Consider the following 15,516-nt stretch of genomic DNA (forward strand, 5'->3'; position numbering starts at 1 on the left):
AAGATCTTTGTTTACTATGAAGGGATTCTTAGTGAGCAGCTCAGCTGTTTTGAAAATAACCACATTTATCAGATGATCCCCATTTTAATGTTCACTGTCTTGGAGGGGCCAAATGAGGTGAAAACCCAGCTCCATCATTAGAAAGGGATGAATCTGTCCATTCAAATACTGAACTGCACTTCAGGAGGCTAAACCTTCACTTGGGTATTTGTTAGGTGATCTTTCCAGCTCTTTGACACCTCCCCCCCCAAAATGCTCAATTTAAGGCATTATTAAAAAAAATCCTTTGAAAAACTTGTTGCTGGGCAAGTGACAGGATTCACCTGCTCAGTGCAGGGGGGAACGTACAAAATTCCTCATCTCAGTGCAGACTGTGTTCCTGAAGGACCTCAAACTCAACTGAAATCATTGTGCCATTTTTATGAAGGGCTATAAAAGACTTTTTTTGCCGGGTTTTTCCATGTTCTAAAAGGAGTTTTGGTTATTCCTCCCCTCATCACACAGTTAAGGAGAAAGTGCTGCTGGATTGAGTCACACACAGACTTACCTGGCTGCTGACTGGTGAAAGCTGGAGTTTTATGTGTCAAGTATCCAGCTTTCCTTTGCCAGAAATGTGCCATTCTCATGGCTGGGATCATTAGATAAAATACCACAAATGTTTATAAACAGTTCAGCTGAAACTGAAGCACACAAATAAAATAATTTAAAAAAAAAAAAAGAGGAACCCTCTCACTTTTTTTTGTTAAAAAGACAAGAAAGTCAATCAGGTCCAGGCTCAGCTCATTATCTGTTTATCCCATTATTGGCAATCAATTTGCTCTGCAGTCAGATACTCTTTAAGAAGCAGGGGAGTCATTTAGGGATGGCAGTTAAATAAGGAGCTGTGACTTGTGTTTGGGTGGGATGAGAAGCTCTGGAGACCAAGCTGGAGGAAGCAGGACATCCTACAATAAATGGCCTTCGTGGAATCACAGAATCATGGAATGACTTAAGAGGGACCTTAAAGACCACCTCATTCCAACCCCCTGCCATGGACAGGGACACCTTCCATTATCCCAGGTTGCCCAGAGCTTCATCCAACCTGGCCTGAAGCTCCAGTATTTCATCACTGCACTTTATATTTGCACTCTAGACCTGTGTGTCTTGGAAGCAGGAATTAAAACCCAATAAAAAAGTCTGAAAAGTGGAAAACACGAAAAAAAATTAGTGTCAATCCCCCTCCCAATGCCTGTTCACAACTGCTTAACTTCCTCACACCTCACACTCGTAGTGAGCAGTGGAGAAGAGTCCTGCAAGCTCATCAGTGGCACTGTCACAGGCAAAAAAAATCCAGGTGGGAAATGGCCCATGTTGTTTAAACTCTGAATTTTGCTTTTGCTGCTCCACAGGCCTGGCTTGAAAAGCCAAATTTGGAGCTTGGGTGGGTGGGGGGTCTCTGTCAGTCCCCTTTGAAGAAGTCAAACCATATTTGATGGGAGAAGAAGCAGTGAACATATGGAAATTAAAAATCAAACTGGAAAAACGTTGATGAAGTTTAAATTAGGAGGCTGTTTATTCATCACCATCTGCTTATAGTGCAGCAACATAAGAAATAATTAATAGTTCCTTGCCTGCAAAAGTTCAAGTGAATTCTCACCTTCCAGTTGCATAAGAAACTCCTGGGATAGGTGATGTGTAAGTCCTACTCTGTCTCTGTGTCAGGGGAGGTTTAAATTAGATAAAAATTAGATAAATGTTGTATATATAATATAAATATGTAAAATATTTATAAATATTCCTAAAATATTAGATATTAGGAAAAAATGTCTTCAAGGAAAGGGTTGTCAAGCACTGAAACAGGATTCTCAGGAAAGTGGTAGAATCATCATCCCTGGAAATGTTCAAAAAATGTGTGGATGTGACACTTGACGACATGAGTTAGTGGTGAACACCGTGGTGGTGCTGGGTGATGGTTGGACTTGGTGATCTCAGAGGTCTATTCCAACCTAAATCATTCTGTGATTCCACCTGTCATTTCAGAATTGTGTAGAGCTCTCATAAGTCTTGTACCACATTCATCAGCCTCTCCAAAAATCTCACATACCCTGGAATATTGGGAATGGTATTAAATGATTGCCACTGGTCAGCTAAACCAAACCCTGAGCATCTTGCCAACATATTCAAAGAAGCCTGGAGAACAGCTTAGCTTGGTCTAAAACACAATCTAAATCTTGATGATCTCTCAAAGGACCTGCTGGACTTCTTTCCATGTTGTCTTTTCTTAATTTTAATTTCTTTTTTTTTCCTGAGGGTCTGGGTGATACAAAGGGCCTCTTGGTTTCAGTCTTGCTCTGACCAGCAGCACTGGGCAGATCCTCAGTCCCCTCCTTTCCTTCACAGTGTGGCCTCTCCTACAGCAGCACAAAGTTCAGCCATGAGACATCAAGGCCTTAAACCTCAGACTCTCATTTAGGATTGGTGCCAAAGCCAATTTTATTTAACAGAAGATTTTCTTCCAGTCACTCTGCAGTGGCCATGACACTCAGTTGGGACAGGCCATTCCCTGGGTCCTCCAGATGGTCTTGCTTCATTTTAATCCTTTCCTCATCTGCCCTGGGACTCTTCCCAGCCAACAGCAATCTATGCTGCAGCTCCTGCAGAGGGGGCACGTGCTCCCTGGAAATCAGAAAGAAAGAAATTTGCCCTTTAGTGTTGAGAGGATAAACCTTCCTTTGACCACACCAGGAAATCTGAAACATGAGGAGAAAGCACAGGTCATGGTGGTAAGCTCAGCTTCAACCCTCAGCTGTGAGCAGCCCCCAGACTTTGGGCTTGGCTGCTTTCATCCAGCCCAAAGCTGATGGCTCTTCTTGCAGGCCATCAGTCTCTTCCTGAGGAAATAGTACCCAAAGATGTTTCCCCTGCAAAGCTGTTATTTGGCAGCCCAGTCTTGCTCAGTGACCCACTGCTCAAGGAGGCTGGATGTCTCCAGTGATGACTGCTAATTCCCAAATGAGTTTTGGAGGGATATTTTAGTGGCAGTGCTGCATTAACAGTTGGAGTCAATGATCTTGAGGTCTTTTCAGACCTTAATGATTCTGTGATTCTAATAGTGGTTGCTTTTTGCTGTCTGAACCCATCTGTGACCTGGACATCAACAGGATGCAACTCCAACACAGATCCACACAGCACCTCATCATTCTTCCCTGTAGAGCCAACAGCTGATTTTTGCTTTGAACTCACCTTTCTACAGCCAAAATCAGGAGATAAGATGTTAAAATATCTGTTTTCTGCCTTAAAACACTGTAGGGGTGGAGGCTTTGCTTTGGTTTTGCCTGGTGCTGACTCGTCCTGGCTGGAAACTTCCCTAACAAGCAGCAGTGTTTGTTTGATTAGGGAACAGCTGCCTCGTGGCTTGTCAGGATTAACAGCCACTTAGCAGACATAAATCTTGTGTTGGAAAAGGCATTTCAGCTTGGAGAATATGTCACATTTTTAAATGCCAGCAGACTTTTCGGTTACTTTGGGATAATATACAGATGCACACTGCCTCAGTTATGCAAAGGTTGTAAAAATAAGGAGACTGTGCCATTGGAGAAGCAAATTAAAAACATTTTCAAAGCTCTGGATAATGGCTCGGATTAAATCCATCTGTGCAGAGGTTTTGTTTCTGACAGCAGCTCATGTTTGTCCCCTTCACATCCCATCAGATTTGTGGTTAAAAAAATCTCTCCTTCTTCATCTTTATGTTGTTTTTGTTTCAATGTTGACTCTATCAGAGCACTGGCATGATGGAATCTGCCTTTTTTATCCAGGATAAGTGCACTGGGAAGTATTGCAGACACCATAAGTTATGTTGAGAAAGGTGTTCCCAGAGGTTGAGCCAAGCCATCTTCACTAGGAATTCTGTCTGGAAATGCCAATATGGGGAAAAAAAACTTATAGGAAGAGTAGGTACCTAAATGCACAGTCTGGTTCTCTATAAATCCAGTTTTCCACAACTCCTGGAAGAGCAGAGGGATTTCAGCAAGAAGCGAGGAAGCCCTGGAATAATCCTTTAAGCATGTTCCATGTCAGAGCACTGGAGATGTATCTCTTGTTTAGAGGCTGGTGAGGAGATAAGTCATGTTTTTGGCAAGCCACTTTGTAAATCTTCATCTTAAATCTTGGATCTTTTGTTTCAGTTTACATGTGCTGGAATTAGGCAGAAGGGCTTTTGATTTATAAATTTGATTTTGGAGAGATAAATCAAATTTGATTTATAAAAAGAGTGATCTGGAGGGATGAAAAAAACCAAGTGTTTATTTAGTTTGTTGGTTAAAGAAAGTCTGAAGGATTACAAATTTTCTTTTCTTTTTTTTTTTTTTTAAACTTGTTTACTAGTAGATGTTGATGATGGAAAAACTCACAGGATTTTCGTGCTTAAAAATAATCCTCCAAAAATAGTCTCTGGTGATTTCTTTCACGCTGAGTGGAATGATTCAGTCTGAGGGCCTAAGGTGAGGTTTCCTTCATATGCCTTTGAGTGAAACTTCTGTAAACATTTAGGAATAAAATCATCTTTTAATATTTCCTGTTGAGTGCTTGGACAGCTTCTACTGGAAGCCAGTGCAGAAGTGCAAAACAGTTTTTATAGGAAATAGTGGTGTTCTTGATGTAAAATCATGAAGGTTGGAAAGGACCTTTAAGATCATCAAGTCCAGAGTGGGAAAAATGAAATCAGTGTCTCTCTGTCTTGAGATACTGAGGCAAAGCCCAAGGCAAACCCTTTCCACCCTGAGTTTGGGGATCCTTTTTGCTCTCTGTGACTGCCCAGGTTCTGCTGAAGTGGAGCTGCAAATCCCTCACTGAGGGGTGACCGAAGGAGCCTCAAAGAGCACATCAGTGGTGGGGAGGAAATGCCCCCGTGGTTGTGGGTTGTGGTTTGCCTTCAGCCAAGTGGTTTCTCCATCACATCCTGCCCACTGTGCTGTCATCAAAATACAACAAAAGATATCCAGTGTGGCCACTTCGGCCACAACAACCCCCTGCAGAGCTACAGGCTGGGGACAGAGGGGCTGGAGAGCAGCCAGGCAGAGAAGAGACCTCGGAGTTTGGATTGACAGGAAGCTGAACAGGAGCCAGAGTGTGCCCAGGGGGACAAGAGGGCCAATGGATCCTGGCCTGGCTCAGGAACAGGGTGGCCAACAGGGCCAAGGAAGTGATTCTGCCCCTGGACTCAGCGCTGGGGAGGCCACCCCTGGAGTGCTGTGTCCAGTTCTGGACCCTCAGCTCAGGAAGGACATTGAGGGGCTGGAGCAGGTCCAGGGAAGAGCAACGAGGCTGGGGAAGGGACCTGAACATAAGTCCTATGAGGAGAGGCTGAGGAAGCTGGGGCTGTTCAGCCTGGAGAGGAGGAGGCTCAGGGGAGACCTCATCACTCCCTGCCAGGAGGTTGTAGCCAGGTGGGGGTTGGTCTCTTTTCCCAGGCAACCATCAGCAAGACAAGAGGACTCGGGCTTCAGCTGTGCCAGGGGAGGTTTAGGTTGGAGATTAGAAAGAATTTCTTTGCAGAGAGGGTGCTCAGCCATTGGAATGGGCTGCCCAGGGAGGGGGTGGATTTTCCATCCCTGGAGGTTTTTAAGATGAGACTGGATGTGGCATCAGTGCCATGGGCTGGGAACCACAGCGGGGTTGGATCAAGGGTTGGACTTGATGATCTTGGAGGTCCCTTCCAACCCAGCTGATTCTATGATTCTGTGATTCTATGATTCTATGAAATGCAAAGCCATGGAAAGCTGAAAGGGGAGCTCTGAGGGGATGGGTTTGCTTTAGAGCAACGGGGATAAAATCAAAAAGGCAATGAGGTGGAGCTGGGGGAGGAGAGATGCCCACGGGGTGTTTGAGTGTGAGTAGGGCTGAGGGAAGCAGGGCACAGCAGGGAACACAGTGAATTTTGCAGGGAAGGGTGGGAAAATACATTTAGTAAGCCTTGGAGTCAAGCTAACCCAGGTCAAACCCAATCTGTCACGGAAAAATAAGGTAAAACCCTATTCTGCAAGTCCAGGGCAGGATGGGGAAAAATTAAAACCACAAAAGATACAAAGAAGTAAAGATAGGGAGCTCTTTCCATGCTAGAAGCTACTAAAAAGGCATGGACACTTCAGATTGAAAAAGAGATGCCCGAGGAGGGATATTAAAGAGGATTTTATGGTTTTTCTCCCCAGGGAAAGGGATTTTGTTGTTCAACTGTGAGTATTTCTGTCTTTGTAGAAGAACTAGGCAATTCCTAGTGAAACCATCAATGAGCAGGTTCAAAGTGAATTCAGAAAAGGATATATTTTTTCTGTCAGTGGACACTTAAAACTGTGCAACTCCTTGGCCCAGGAGGTTGTGAGTTTTAAAATTTTCCACGGGTTCAGAAGCAAAATTGAGTTGCTTTTAATTTAAAAGATTTGAGGAAGAAAAAGAATGTAACTAAGGGGTTCTTTTTATTATTATTATTATTGTAAATGACTTTTAAATAGAAGATTATCCCTGATTTGGGAGGTCTCTGCTTATTGGAGCTTGAGGCAGTTGTAGTAACCCAAGCCTGATGATGGGTTTTCCTCACCTCCACTGTGATTAAATTCAAGCTGCCTGTCTGGATCTGAGTGAGTAGATTGTTGCAGGAAGCATCTTTTTGGGGTCTGTTTTCTTCAGCCAGGCAAAAGCTTAGTGCTCAGGAAGATTGATGCCATGATAATTGGCTGTAATGAGATGGTTGTAGTGGGACCAAACTGGGCAAACCTGGGGGGAGCCCCCAGGCTGCTCTTCTGTCTGAGCTTGTCAGCGGGAGAATAAATGTCACCCCAGAGCTATTTACAGCCCAAACTCCTCCTGAGAGCTTGGAAAGTGCCTGCTGATATCAAGTTGGAGTGAAAATGAGTTTCCAGTGCAACACACCAGCCTGTGATGGCACCCACTGATATCTCACCTTGGCTTAACCAAGCTATGCCTTTGCCTTGCTGGTGTCTCCCATGGGGAGTGAGAGCCACACAGAGATACCCCAGGCAACAAATGGGTATCTTTGCATCTGAGCACGGGTTCAAAGAGCAAAATGTGTGAGAGTGTCATTCAGAAGGGACCAGGAGTGACCTCATTCATTAGGGAGGACTCGGTGTGAGTTTTCGGTGGGCACGGTGGTATTGGCTCAAAGGTTGATGTTCTTGGAGGTCTTTTCCAACCTTAATGATCCTGAGATTCTAAGAAAGAGAGATGTGCTGGAAGGGATTTTTTTTCTCAACTGGGAGTTCACCTGGGTTCAGAGAGTGCCTGGCACCAGCCTGCTGCCATTTATTCCTTCCCTCAGCCGAACCCAGTCCCATCCCAGAGCCCTACCAAAGGTCTGGAAGTTATGTTTATTCATGAAGGAAAGTTATTCTCTGCTGCTTTCTAGATAAGCTCTGACTGTGTATTTGCTGTAAGTGGAGATAGGGCTCAAATAAATGGGTTTTATGCTCTAGTCTGCCAGTTCTGCAAACCACTGCGTGCCTGTGCTCACGAGAATTGACCTCATTTTTGTTTATTAACCTTAAAAGGGGAGAGGAAATGAGGGCCTGAGCTCTGACTCACTTTTAGCAGAGACAGTGGAAAAGGTGACCACTGTGTGCAGCTGTGGTGAGGTTTTCTAATCCATTGTAGCCAGGACTGGGTCAGTGGTCTTCAACTACTTCTTCTGGGTCAGAACCTCTTAGAGGAGGGCTCTGCAAAGCCCAGTGAGGCTGATGCAGCCTTTGCCTTGCATGTGGGGCATTTGGCTTGCAAAGAGAAGGCTGAACTGCTGGATATAAAGATCTGAACTCCTGTGTGTGGCCTCCAGCCCAATCCTTGAGCAAGGCTTCAGGAGTCCACTTCGAGAGGGAGAGAGGTGGCCACTGGTGATTACACTAATTGCAAGGCTTACAGAACAAGGAGGACCAGTTTGATCTGCTTATCTGAAGGAAGTTTAAAAAGTAGCTTCATTAGAGTTGTGAAGGATTCTTTCCTGCAGCCTTCCAGAAGAGGATATTTGGCTCCAGAGAGCACTTCACCATCCACCAGGGAAGAGCAGGGCAGAGCTGAGTGTCTGGAAGTCACAGTTAAAATAATTGAAAAGGAAAAGACTCTTTATATACATATATATATATAATCACAAGGGTTTAAAGAGTGTACCCCAATACCCAGGGATGTGGTAAGTGCTTGGAAAAGTCACACACTTATTTTTATGCTGCTTCCCCAGCCTCACCTGTGATCCTTTCCAAAGCAAAGCACAGCCCTCGGTAGTGGGTATTCCTTGGCTTTTGGTAAAAAACAAGTGAGCAGAACAGTTCTTTTGATGGAAATGAAGTTGAAGGGTAGGTTAATTCATGGCTCATTTGCACCTGCTGCATCAGGTAAGGATTGATAAACACCTTTGCATCCTTCCTACAGATACCAAGTGCAAGGGAAAAGACAACATTTATAATGTATCAATCACCAAACATGATTTGATCAGGCCAAACAACTTGTCATCTTTGTTACATCCGTGAAGACCCAATGATGCCACCAGGAAGAGAGGGATTTCCCCTTTCCAAGGCATATTGCAGCTGTTTCTGTCCTCAAATAATTTTCTTGGGTATTCATCTCTCACCCTGACATGGCTGAATGTTGCCTGCCAACCCCCAGGTCCCAGCAGTTTGCCAGTCTGTCAGTTTGGGAGAATGAAAGGTATTTTCTGGAAGGGTCTTTGGTAAAAGTTGTCTGTGGCCTGGGTTGGATGGAGGGGCACAAAGTTTAACCTGATGTTGTGCTGGAATGGTTACAGTGTGAGTGGCAAGCAGGTGCAAAACATCTTGCAGGCAGCAATCTTTGATTGTTCCAGTTCTTTAAACATGAGTCATTCGTGCAGGCCCTCTTCTACTCATTGGAGAGAAGAGGACATCTCTGAAAAATGACTGAACTTTAGATAACCAACACAAGAAAGACATAGAACTGTTAGAACAGGTGCAGAGGAAACCACAGAGATGCTCCCAGAGCTGGAGCCCCTCTGCTCTGGAGCCAGGCTGGGAGAGCTGGGGGGTTCACCTGGAGAAGAGAAGGCTCCAGGGGAGACCTTACTGTGGCCTTCTGGGACCTTATAAAGGGTCCTTTTAAAAAAGACCTTATAAAAGGTAGGGGGACCTTAAAGGGACTTTATAAAAAAGATGAAAAGTGAATTTTACATGGACAAATAGTGATAGGACAATGGTGAATCGTTTTAAATTAATAGAGGAGAGATTTGGATTAGATATTAGAAGGAAATTCTTCCCTGTGAGGGTGGGGAGGCCCTGGCACAGGTTGCCCAGAGAAGCTGTGGCTGCTCCTGGATCCCTGGAAGTGTCCAAGGCAAGGTTGGATGGGGCTTGGAGCCACCTGGGCTAGTGGAAGGTGTCCCTGCCCATGGCAGGGGCTGGAATGGGATGATTTTTAAGATCCCTTCCAACCTAAACCATTCCAGGATTCTGTGATCCTATGGTCCAACCAGAGCTCTGGTTTCCATTGGCTTCTTTAGGTTTACACACCCGATTTTAGATGCATAAATTTAAGAATATGAATCCCACCTTTAAAACCTGGAGCATTCCAGGGAGCTGCACAAGTACTTTCAGCACATCTGGGGCAGCAATAAGGAAGAATGGTGTTGTAAGACCTAACAGGCTCTGTAAAGATCTATTTACAGAGGAAATAATTTTTAAAGATACACTTTATTTGTCCTACAAGGCCGGTCTTGCATATCTTCACTTTCTTTTAATCAAAGAAAGCTTTTGTTACAAAATTGAACACCTAAAAGCTTTCTTCATGCATCACAGGTGGTGGTGAAAAATGCCAACACAGAAAAGAGATACAGATCACAAAAATGCTTCAACTCTATAATTCAGGATATTTAAAAAGCCATCTGATACTATCACCTTGTACTTCATTTTGCATTATAACCTGTCCTGAGGTTATGGGCTCGCTATAATTTATTGATGTTCAGGGAGGAAAAGATTGTAGAGCATGAAATATCCCATCCTGAAATCATCATGGGAAGAATCTTTAATATCTTAATACCTGTGGAGCTGCTGGCTGTTTGGTGGCAGATAACTATGAGGCTGCGAAAACTGAGCTTTGCACCTGATATGAGGAACCTGAAAACTGAATTCTAATGAGCTCTTACAGCATGAGAAAGATACCATCGCTTATCCCATTTTTCAGGCTCTGATAAACTCACCTCAGGACTTCATTTAAAAAGTTCCGTTTGTTCGTGAAAGAAGGGAGGAAAAAACCTGCAAAAAAAAAAAAAATCACTTTGAAATAAGCTGAGGGTTCTTTTTCAGCTTCAAAGCAGTTTTTTGTGTGCTCTCTTTATTGATCTGAGACAGCACATTGCCTCGGTGTGCACAGGCTGACGATGACACCAGCCTTTTTTTATAGCTCAAGCAGTAAAAGATGTTTTAAAGGAGGAATTTCAGAGCAGGGTATAATTACCCAGAAGTGCAGTTTGACAGTGGTTCTCACAGCTCCCTTTGCTTGCACGTGAGAGGTGTTTTCTCAGCGCTTCCTTCTCACCTCCCTGGTTCTCGTGTTGGGCTGTTGACCTGAACAGCAGCATTTTAATCACATTTGGGGAAGTGTTGCAATCTAATGGGGCATCACAAATAACTGAGAGCAGAGATGCTGGGAAAAAAGGGAGGTCTGTTGACAACCCAGGCAGCAATCTGTTGGAAACAACCCAAACACCTTCCTGCTGGAAATTCAAAGGAGGGAAAAGAAATGTTTTCAAAATTCTACCAAGAACTCTAAAATAGGTAACATATCAAGGCAAAAGCGTATCTGATTTCTTTTTATTTTTTTGCTATTTAATTCAAGTCTTCCAACTCCTTTTGGCTTCAGTATTACTGATATATTATTCAACAGTGCAGCCTGTGTGAGGTATTACTAATGCCTTTTGAGAAATAAAAGGGTGAAATCAGAACAACATTATAACTCTGTAGAAAGGACATGCCATGTTTTTCTCCCAGGAGGTTTTTTATTCTATCCAGAAAAATCTTCAGAAATGCCTCATTTTTACAAAACCCCATGTTTTCTCCCTTCATTCCAAGCTTGGATAGCTCAAGATGCATCCCACCTTGCACCACCCTTCCACAGAGAGCATCTCCTGGCCACAGCACTGCCCCTCCTCAGCCTACAGCTGTGTTTTGTGCCTTCCCCCTTTCTGAGGAGAAAAGCTCCTTCTGGGGAAGGGATTTGGCTCCTGATCCCTTGACTGTCATCCCTGTCCCCTTCCTGCTGTTCCCAGCCCCTGCCCAGTCATCCCATTGCAAGGGGAAGAAAAAACTGATGACAGAAGTTTGTGGGAAGCAGAGAAGGAAGGAGGATCGTGTCTCACATTTCCAATCAGGTGTTTTAATGCAACAGGGAGAGATAAGGGCAAGGAAGAGAGAGACTTGATTAGGCATTTCTGCCTTTTTAATCTGTTCTCTACCAACTTTGATTTGCCTGCTTCTTACACCAAATTGCTGTTCTTTCTATGCTGATTTCTGGAAAATTACAGACGCCACCAGTGCTGAATTTCAGGGACTGTGGTAGCTGAAAGCTGCATGTTTAAATGAAATGTTTCTGTGCCTTTCATTCCAAAAGGTGCCTGCATTGAGGTGATGGGCTCCACACACCTGCTCCAGTCCCTCTGCTCCATCCAGCAGGCTCAATTCACATGTGTCCTACCACCTGCTTTTCTCTTCTCCCCAGGTTGCAGGAGGCAGTGGGACAACATCACGTGCTGGCCTGAGGCAGAGGTGGGGGAAGTCGTGGTACGGCCGTGCCCGAAGTACTTCAGATTCCTCACCTCTTTTCTTGGTAAGCAAATCCCAAAACCCGTTTATGGCTTCACCGCCAGTGGGGTCTCACAGCACATCACAGGGGGAAGCTCCATGGTATAATCAGAGGGAGAAATAAACTCTTTCCACAGGGTAAAGGAGGTTTCCAAGCCCTACATGATGCCCAAACCATCTGAGCATCCTCCCCGTCCTTGCAGCACCACCTACTCTGGATCACAGGGATGCAAAAACAGCTCCTGGTGAAATCCAATAATATGGTTGTTGTGCAATGAGAACTGAATAAACCTGTGTGACAGTATGTTTGTTGTACAAAATGAGCAGTTTAGCACCATCATTAATTAAGCCTCTGACAGGAAACAAACAAGCTGAAACTGCACGGAATAAAGGATTTATTTTTTTTTTTCTGCTGAAATGACAAATTTGGCCACAGGCCAAAAAATTTAACCTGACAAATAACGGGCAGGGAAGGTTAATGGAGAAAGTCTCTTAACTCACTGGGGTGTTTGGGAAGGTTTAGTTTAAAATTCAGGTCTCAGGAGGCTGTGCAGTTTGTCTCCTGGTAGTTTATGGTCATTTTTTACTCTTTTTGTTATGGAATCCCTGCAGGCCTCCACAGAGAATTGAGCCCTTTTGCACTGGAGATTATGGGTGGAGCTGATAATTCTCCACTTTTAGAGCCTTGCAGTCCAAACACACATGAAGGACATGGATGGGAGCAAAGATACAATATCATCCCTGTTTAACAGACCAGGGCATTGCACTCATTAAGCAGCTGATTACATGCCTTGCCCAAGACCACACAAAAATTCTTTGTAGACCCAGAAGGGAAATTCAAAATCCCCAGAGTCCTATCCTAGTGCTGACCTCCCTGTTTCCAAAATTCCCTGCTAGTTCATCACTCCTGTGTCAACACCCAGGGAAAACAGGCAGAAGCTGCTGTAATATCACATCTTGCAGGACAAGTCACCTGTGCATTGGTTCAGCCATGTGGAATAACTGCCTGCTGTTCCTGCTTTGTGCCCTCTCCTGAGCACAGCATTCACTCCCTGAATTTTAGAGACCCAGCAGAGTTACTTATTCAGGGAAAAAAAAAATCTCTCCAAGAAGTTTTCCTAATGCATCATCCCACCAGAGCAGAGCAATGAGGAAAATATTGTAGATATTTGGTCATATATATATAGAGAGAGTAAGCATTGGAACGGGCTGCCCAGGGAAGTGGTGGATTCACTGTCTGTGGAAGTGTTTAAAAATACAGAGGTCGTGTTTAGGGACATGGTTTAGTGGTGGACCTGACTGTGTTACATTAGTGGTTGGACTTGATGATCTTAGAGGTCTTTTCTAACCTTAATGATCCTATGATTCCATTTTATATACATACCTATATATATATATACACACATATACATAAATCATTGTGGCTATGTTGAACTTAAGCTAAGGAAAATGGGATTGCCTTTAATTCTGTGGGAGGATGGACTTCTGAGAATCCATAAACTTGCCCATTCAGGTGCAACTATTGCTCTCTGAGTTGACCTAGGACATCCTGGTCTCCCTGTTCCCCTGCAGAAAGGTGAAGATCTCCCATAGCTTGTGTGTCATTGGATCTACAAGGTACTTAAGAGTATCTCAAAAAACTTTGGGTTAGGTGAGGGTTGACCTCTTTTCCCAGGCAACTGGAGACAGAACAAGACAAAATGACCTCAAGCTGCACGAGGGGAGGTTCAGGTTGGACATCAGGAAGAATTCCTTCATGGAAAGGATTGTTAAGCACTGGAAGGGGCTACCAAGGGAGGTGGTGGAGTCCCCATCCCTGGAGGTGTTCAAGAAAAGACTGGATGTGGCGCTCAGTGCTCTGGGCTGGGGGACAAGGTGGGGATCGGTCACGGGTTGGACTCGATTTTGGAGGCTTTTCCCAACTTTAATGACCCTGTGACTCTGTGAAGTGAATGGTTCCCTATTCTGGGAGAAGCCCAGGCTTCACTAAGAGCACTCAGAGTATCACTTGGTCTCTCTGTGCCCTTGTCTCCATGAGCCAAGAAGGAGCCTCAGACACAAACCAACCCCTGACCCTCCCCTGCACAGCCACCTTGCAGTGAGCCCGCAGCAGTTGTGCTGTTCTGTGAGCAGGGAGCTCAGCAAATGTCCTCCAGCCTTGCAGCTGGAGGGTCAGCAGCCTTCCAGGAGGGGATTTCACAGTGCTTTGGACGAGTTTCCTCTGGTTTAATGTCATTATCTGCATCTGAACATCCAGGGATTCCAGTCACTGGATGGTTTTTACAAGGGCACGGTGTGATGGAACAAGGAGGAATGGCTTTAAACTGATAGAAGGCAGGTTTAGATTAGATACTAGAAAGAAATTCTTCCTTGTGAGGGTGGTGAGGCCCTGGCACAGGTTGCCCAGAGAAGCTGTGGCTACCTCTGGATCCCTGGAAGTGTCCAAGGCCAGGTTGGACAGGACTTGGAGCAACCTGGGCTAGTGGAAGGTGTCCCTGCCCATGGCAGGGGGTTGAAACAAGTTGATTTTTAAGGTCCCTTCCAACCCAAACCGTTGCATGATTCCATGATTCTCTGGTTTGGTTAGTGATTGATCTCAAAGTAAATTACCCACTTAAAGAGATCAGATGAACAGCACCATGGAAATCCCTATTTCTGCTCAGTGTGGCGAAGCACAGGGTGACTTTCTTTGTTGGTGAAAGTGCATTCAGCATCTTAATTCCTGCTGTTTCTAAAGCAGGGGTGTCTCTACAGGATAGGTGCCAAGAACTCCATTAATGTCAACAATAATCTGGCCGGTGCAGGGAACAGAGGATGTGTGTCGGTACCTGACCAGCTCTTTAGGTGTCATGTGCTGTGCTGATGAATTTTGTGTTGAGTGGAGTAGAAAAGCAGGTACTGAGCTCACAGATGGGCACCTCCACCAGAAACACTGAGGACTCCATTCAGATTCCTAACCATGAGCATCTGGTGCTATTTGAGATGCACTGGAGGATCCAGAAAGATTCCTCAGCTGGTGCTAAGATTACCTGTATTTAGGAAACCAGTTTCCAACCTGGAATGGCATTTGTATCAACTGATTTTGGAGTTTTCCATAAGTAAACCTATCTCTGAGCTGGTTTTACAGTCAGAGGTGAGAAGAGGACTTCTGAGAGGTGCAGTTCAGATGGTTTTTAGACTTTGAGTTCAGAATGAGTTGGATAACAACAATAAACCACGTATTTCTCTCCATTTACAACAGAATGATTGTGGAGTGGCTCTGGCAGGTAGGAACATCTTCCAATCTGGGTGAATCCCAGCTCTGGAGAGCAAAAGTGCTCCATCTCCTCCTGTAAACAGAGCAACTGATGCCCTTCCCAAAACAGAAAGAGCAGCTTTGATTTTCTCTGGGCCATCCACTTTGCACAGCCACACACGAAAGTGGGAAGCAGGGCTGGTCTGACATAAAGGCAGGGGAAGATTGCCTCTCGTTTTATGGGATTTGTTGCAAAATTAATGCCATCAAAGTTTGTGGAGCAGTTCTTCCTTTGTAGCAGTCAGTACCACTGAGTAGCTTTCAAGGAACTCAATCATCTGGTTAATGTTTGTGTCGTCCTCTTTGATCCCTTCCCAGGAACATGAAAGCTTCTGTCAAGCTGTGAGCAAGAGAAAACCTTTTTGTGTATTTATAGCAGGAAAAGGGTGAAATACTGGGAAGCAAAGAGTTAATGTC

General features: G+C 44.6%; 1 protein-coding gene across 4 annotated transcripts in view; it reads left to right on the forward strand.

The window, feature by feature from the left end:
- Window positions 1-15,516, forward strand: part of LOC116793376 (vasoactive intestinal polypeptide receptor) — a 110,008-nt gene that overhangs the window by 42,398 nt on the left and 52,094 nt on the right. For all 4 annotated transcript variants that reach the window (XR_004359465.1, XM_032701196.1, XM_032701203.1 and 1 more), the window contains exon 3: window positions 11,722-11,829. Coding sequence is in view for 3 of the 4 variants with exons in the window: in XM_032701196.1 (XP_032557087.1) it covers window positions 11,722-11,829 (108 nt within the window). In the remaining variant the exon portion in view is untranslated. The remainder of the gene's footprint in view (window positions 1-11,721; window positions 11,830-15,516) is intronic.

This window comes from Chiroxiphia lanceolata, chromosome 1 (genome assembly GCF_009829145.1).
Source record: "Chiroxiphia lanceolata isolate bChiLan1 chromosome 1, bChiLan1.pri, whole genome shotgun sequence".
Classification (NCBI taxonomy): domain Eukaryota; kingdom Metazoa; phylum Chordata; class Aves; order Passeriformes; family Pipridae; genus Chiroxiphia; species Chiroxiphia lanceolata.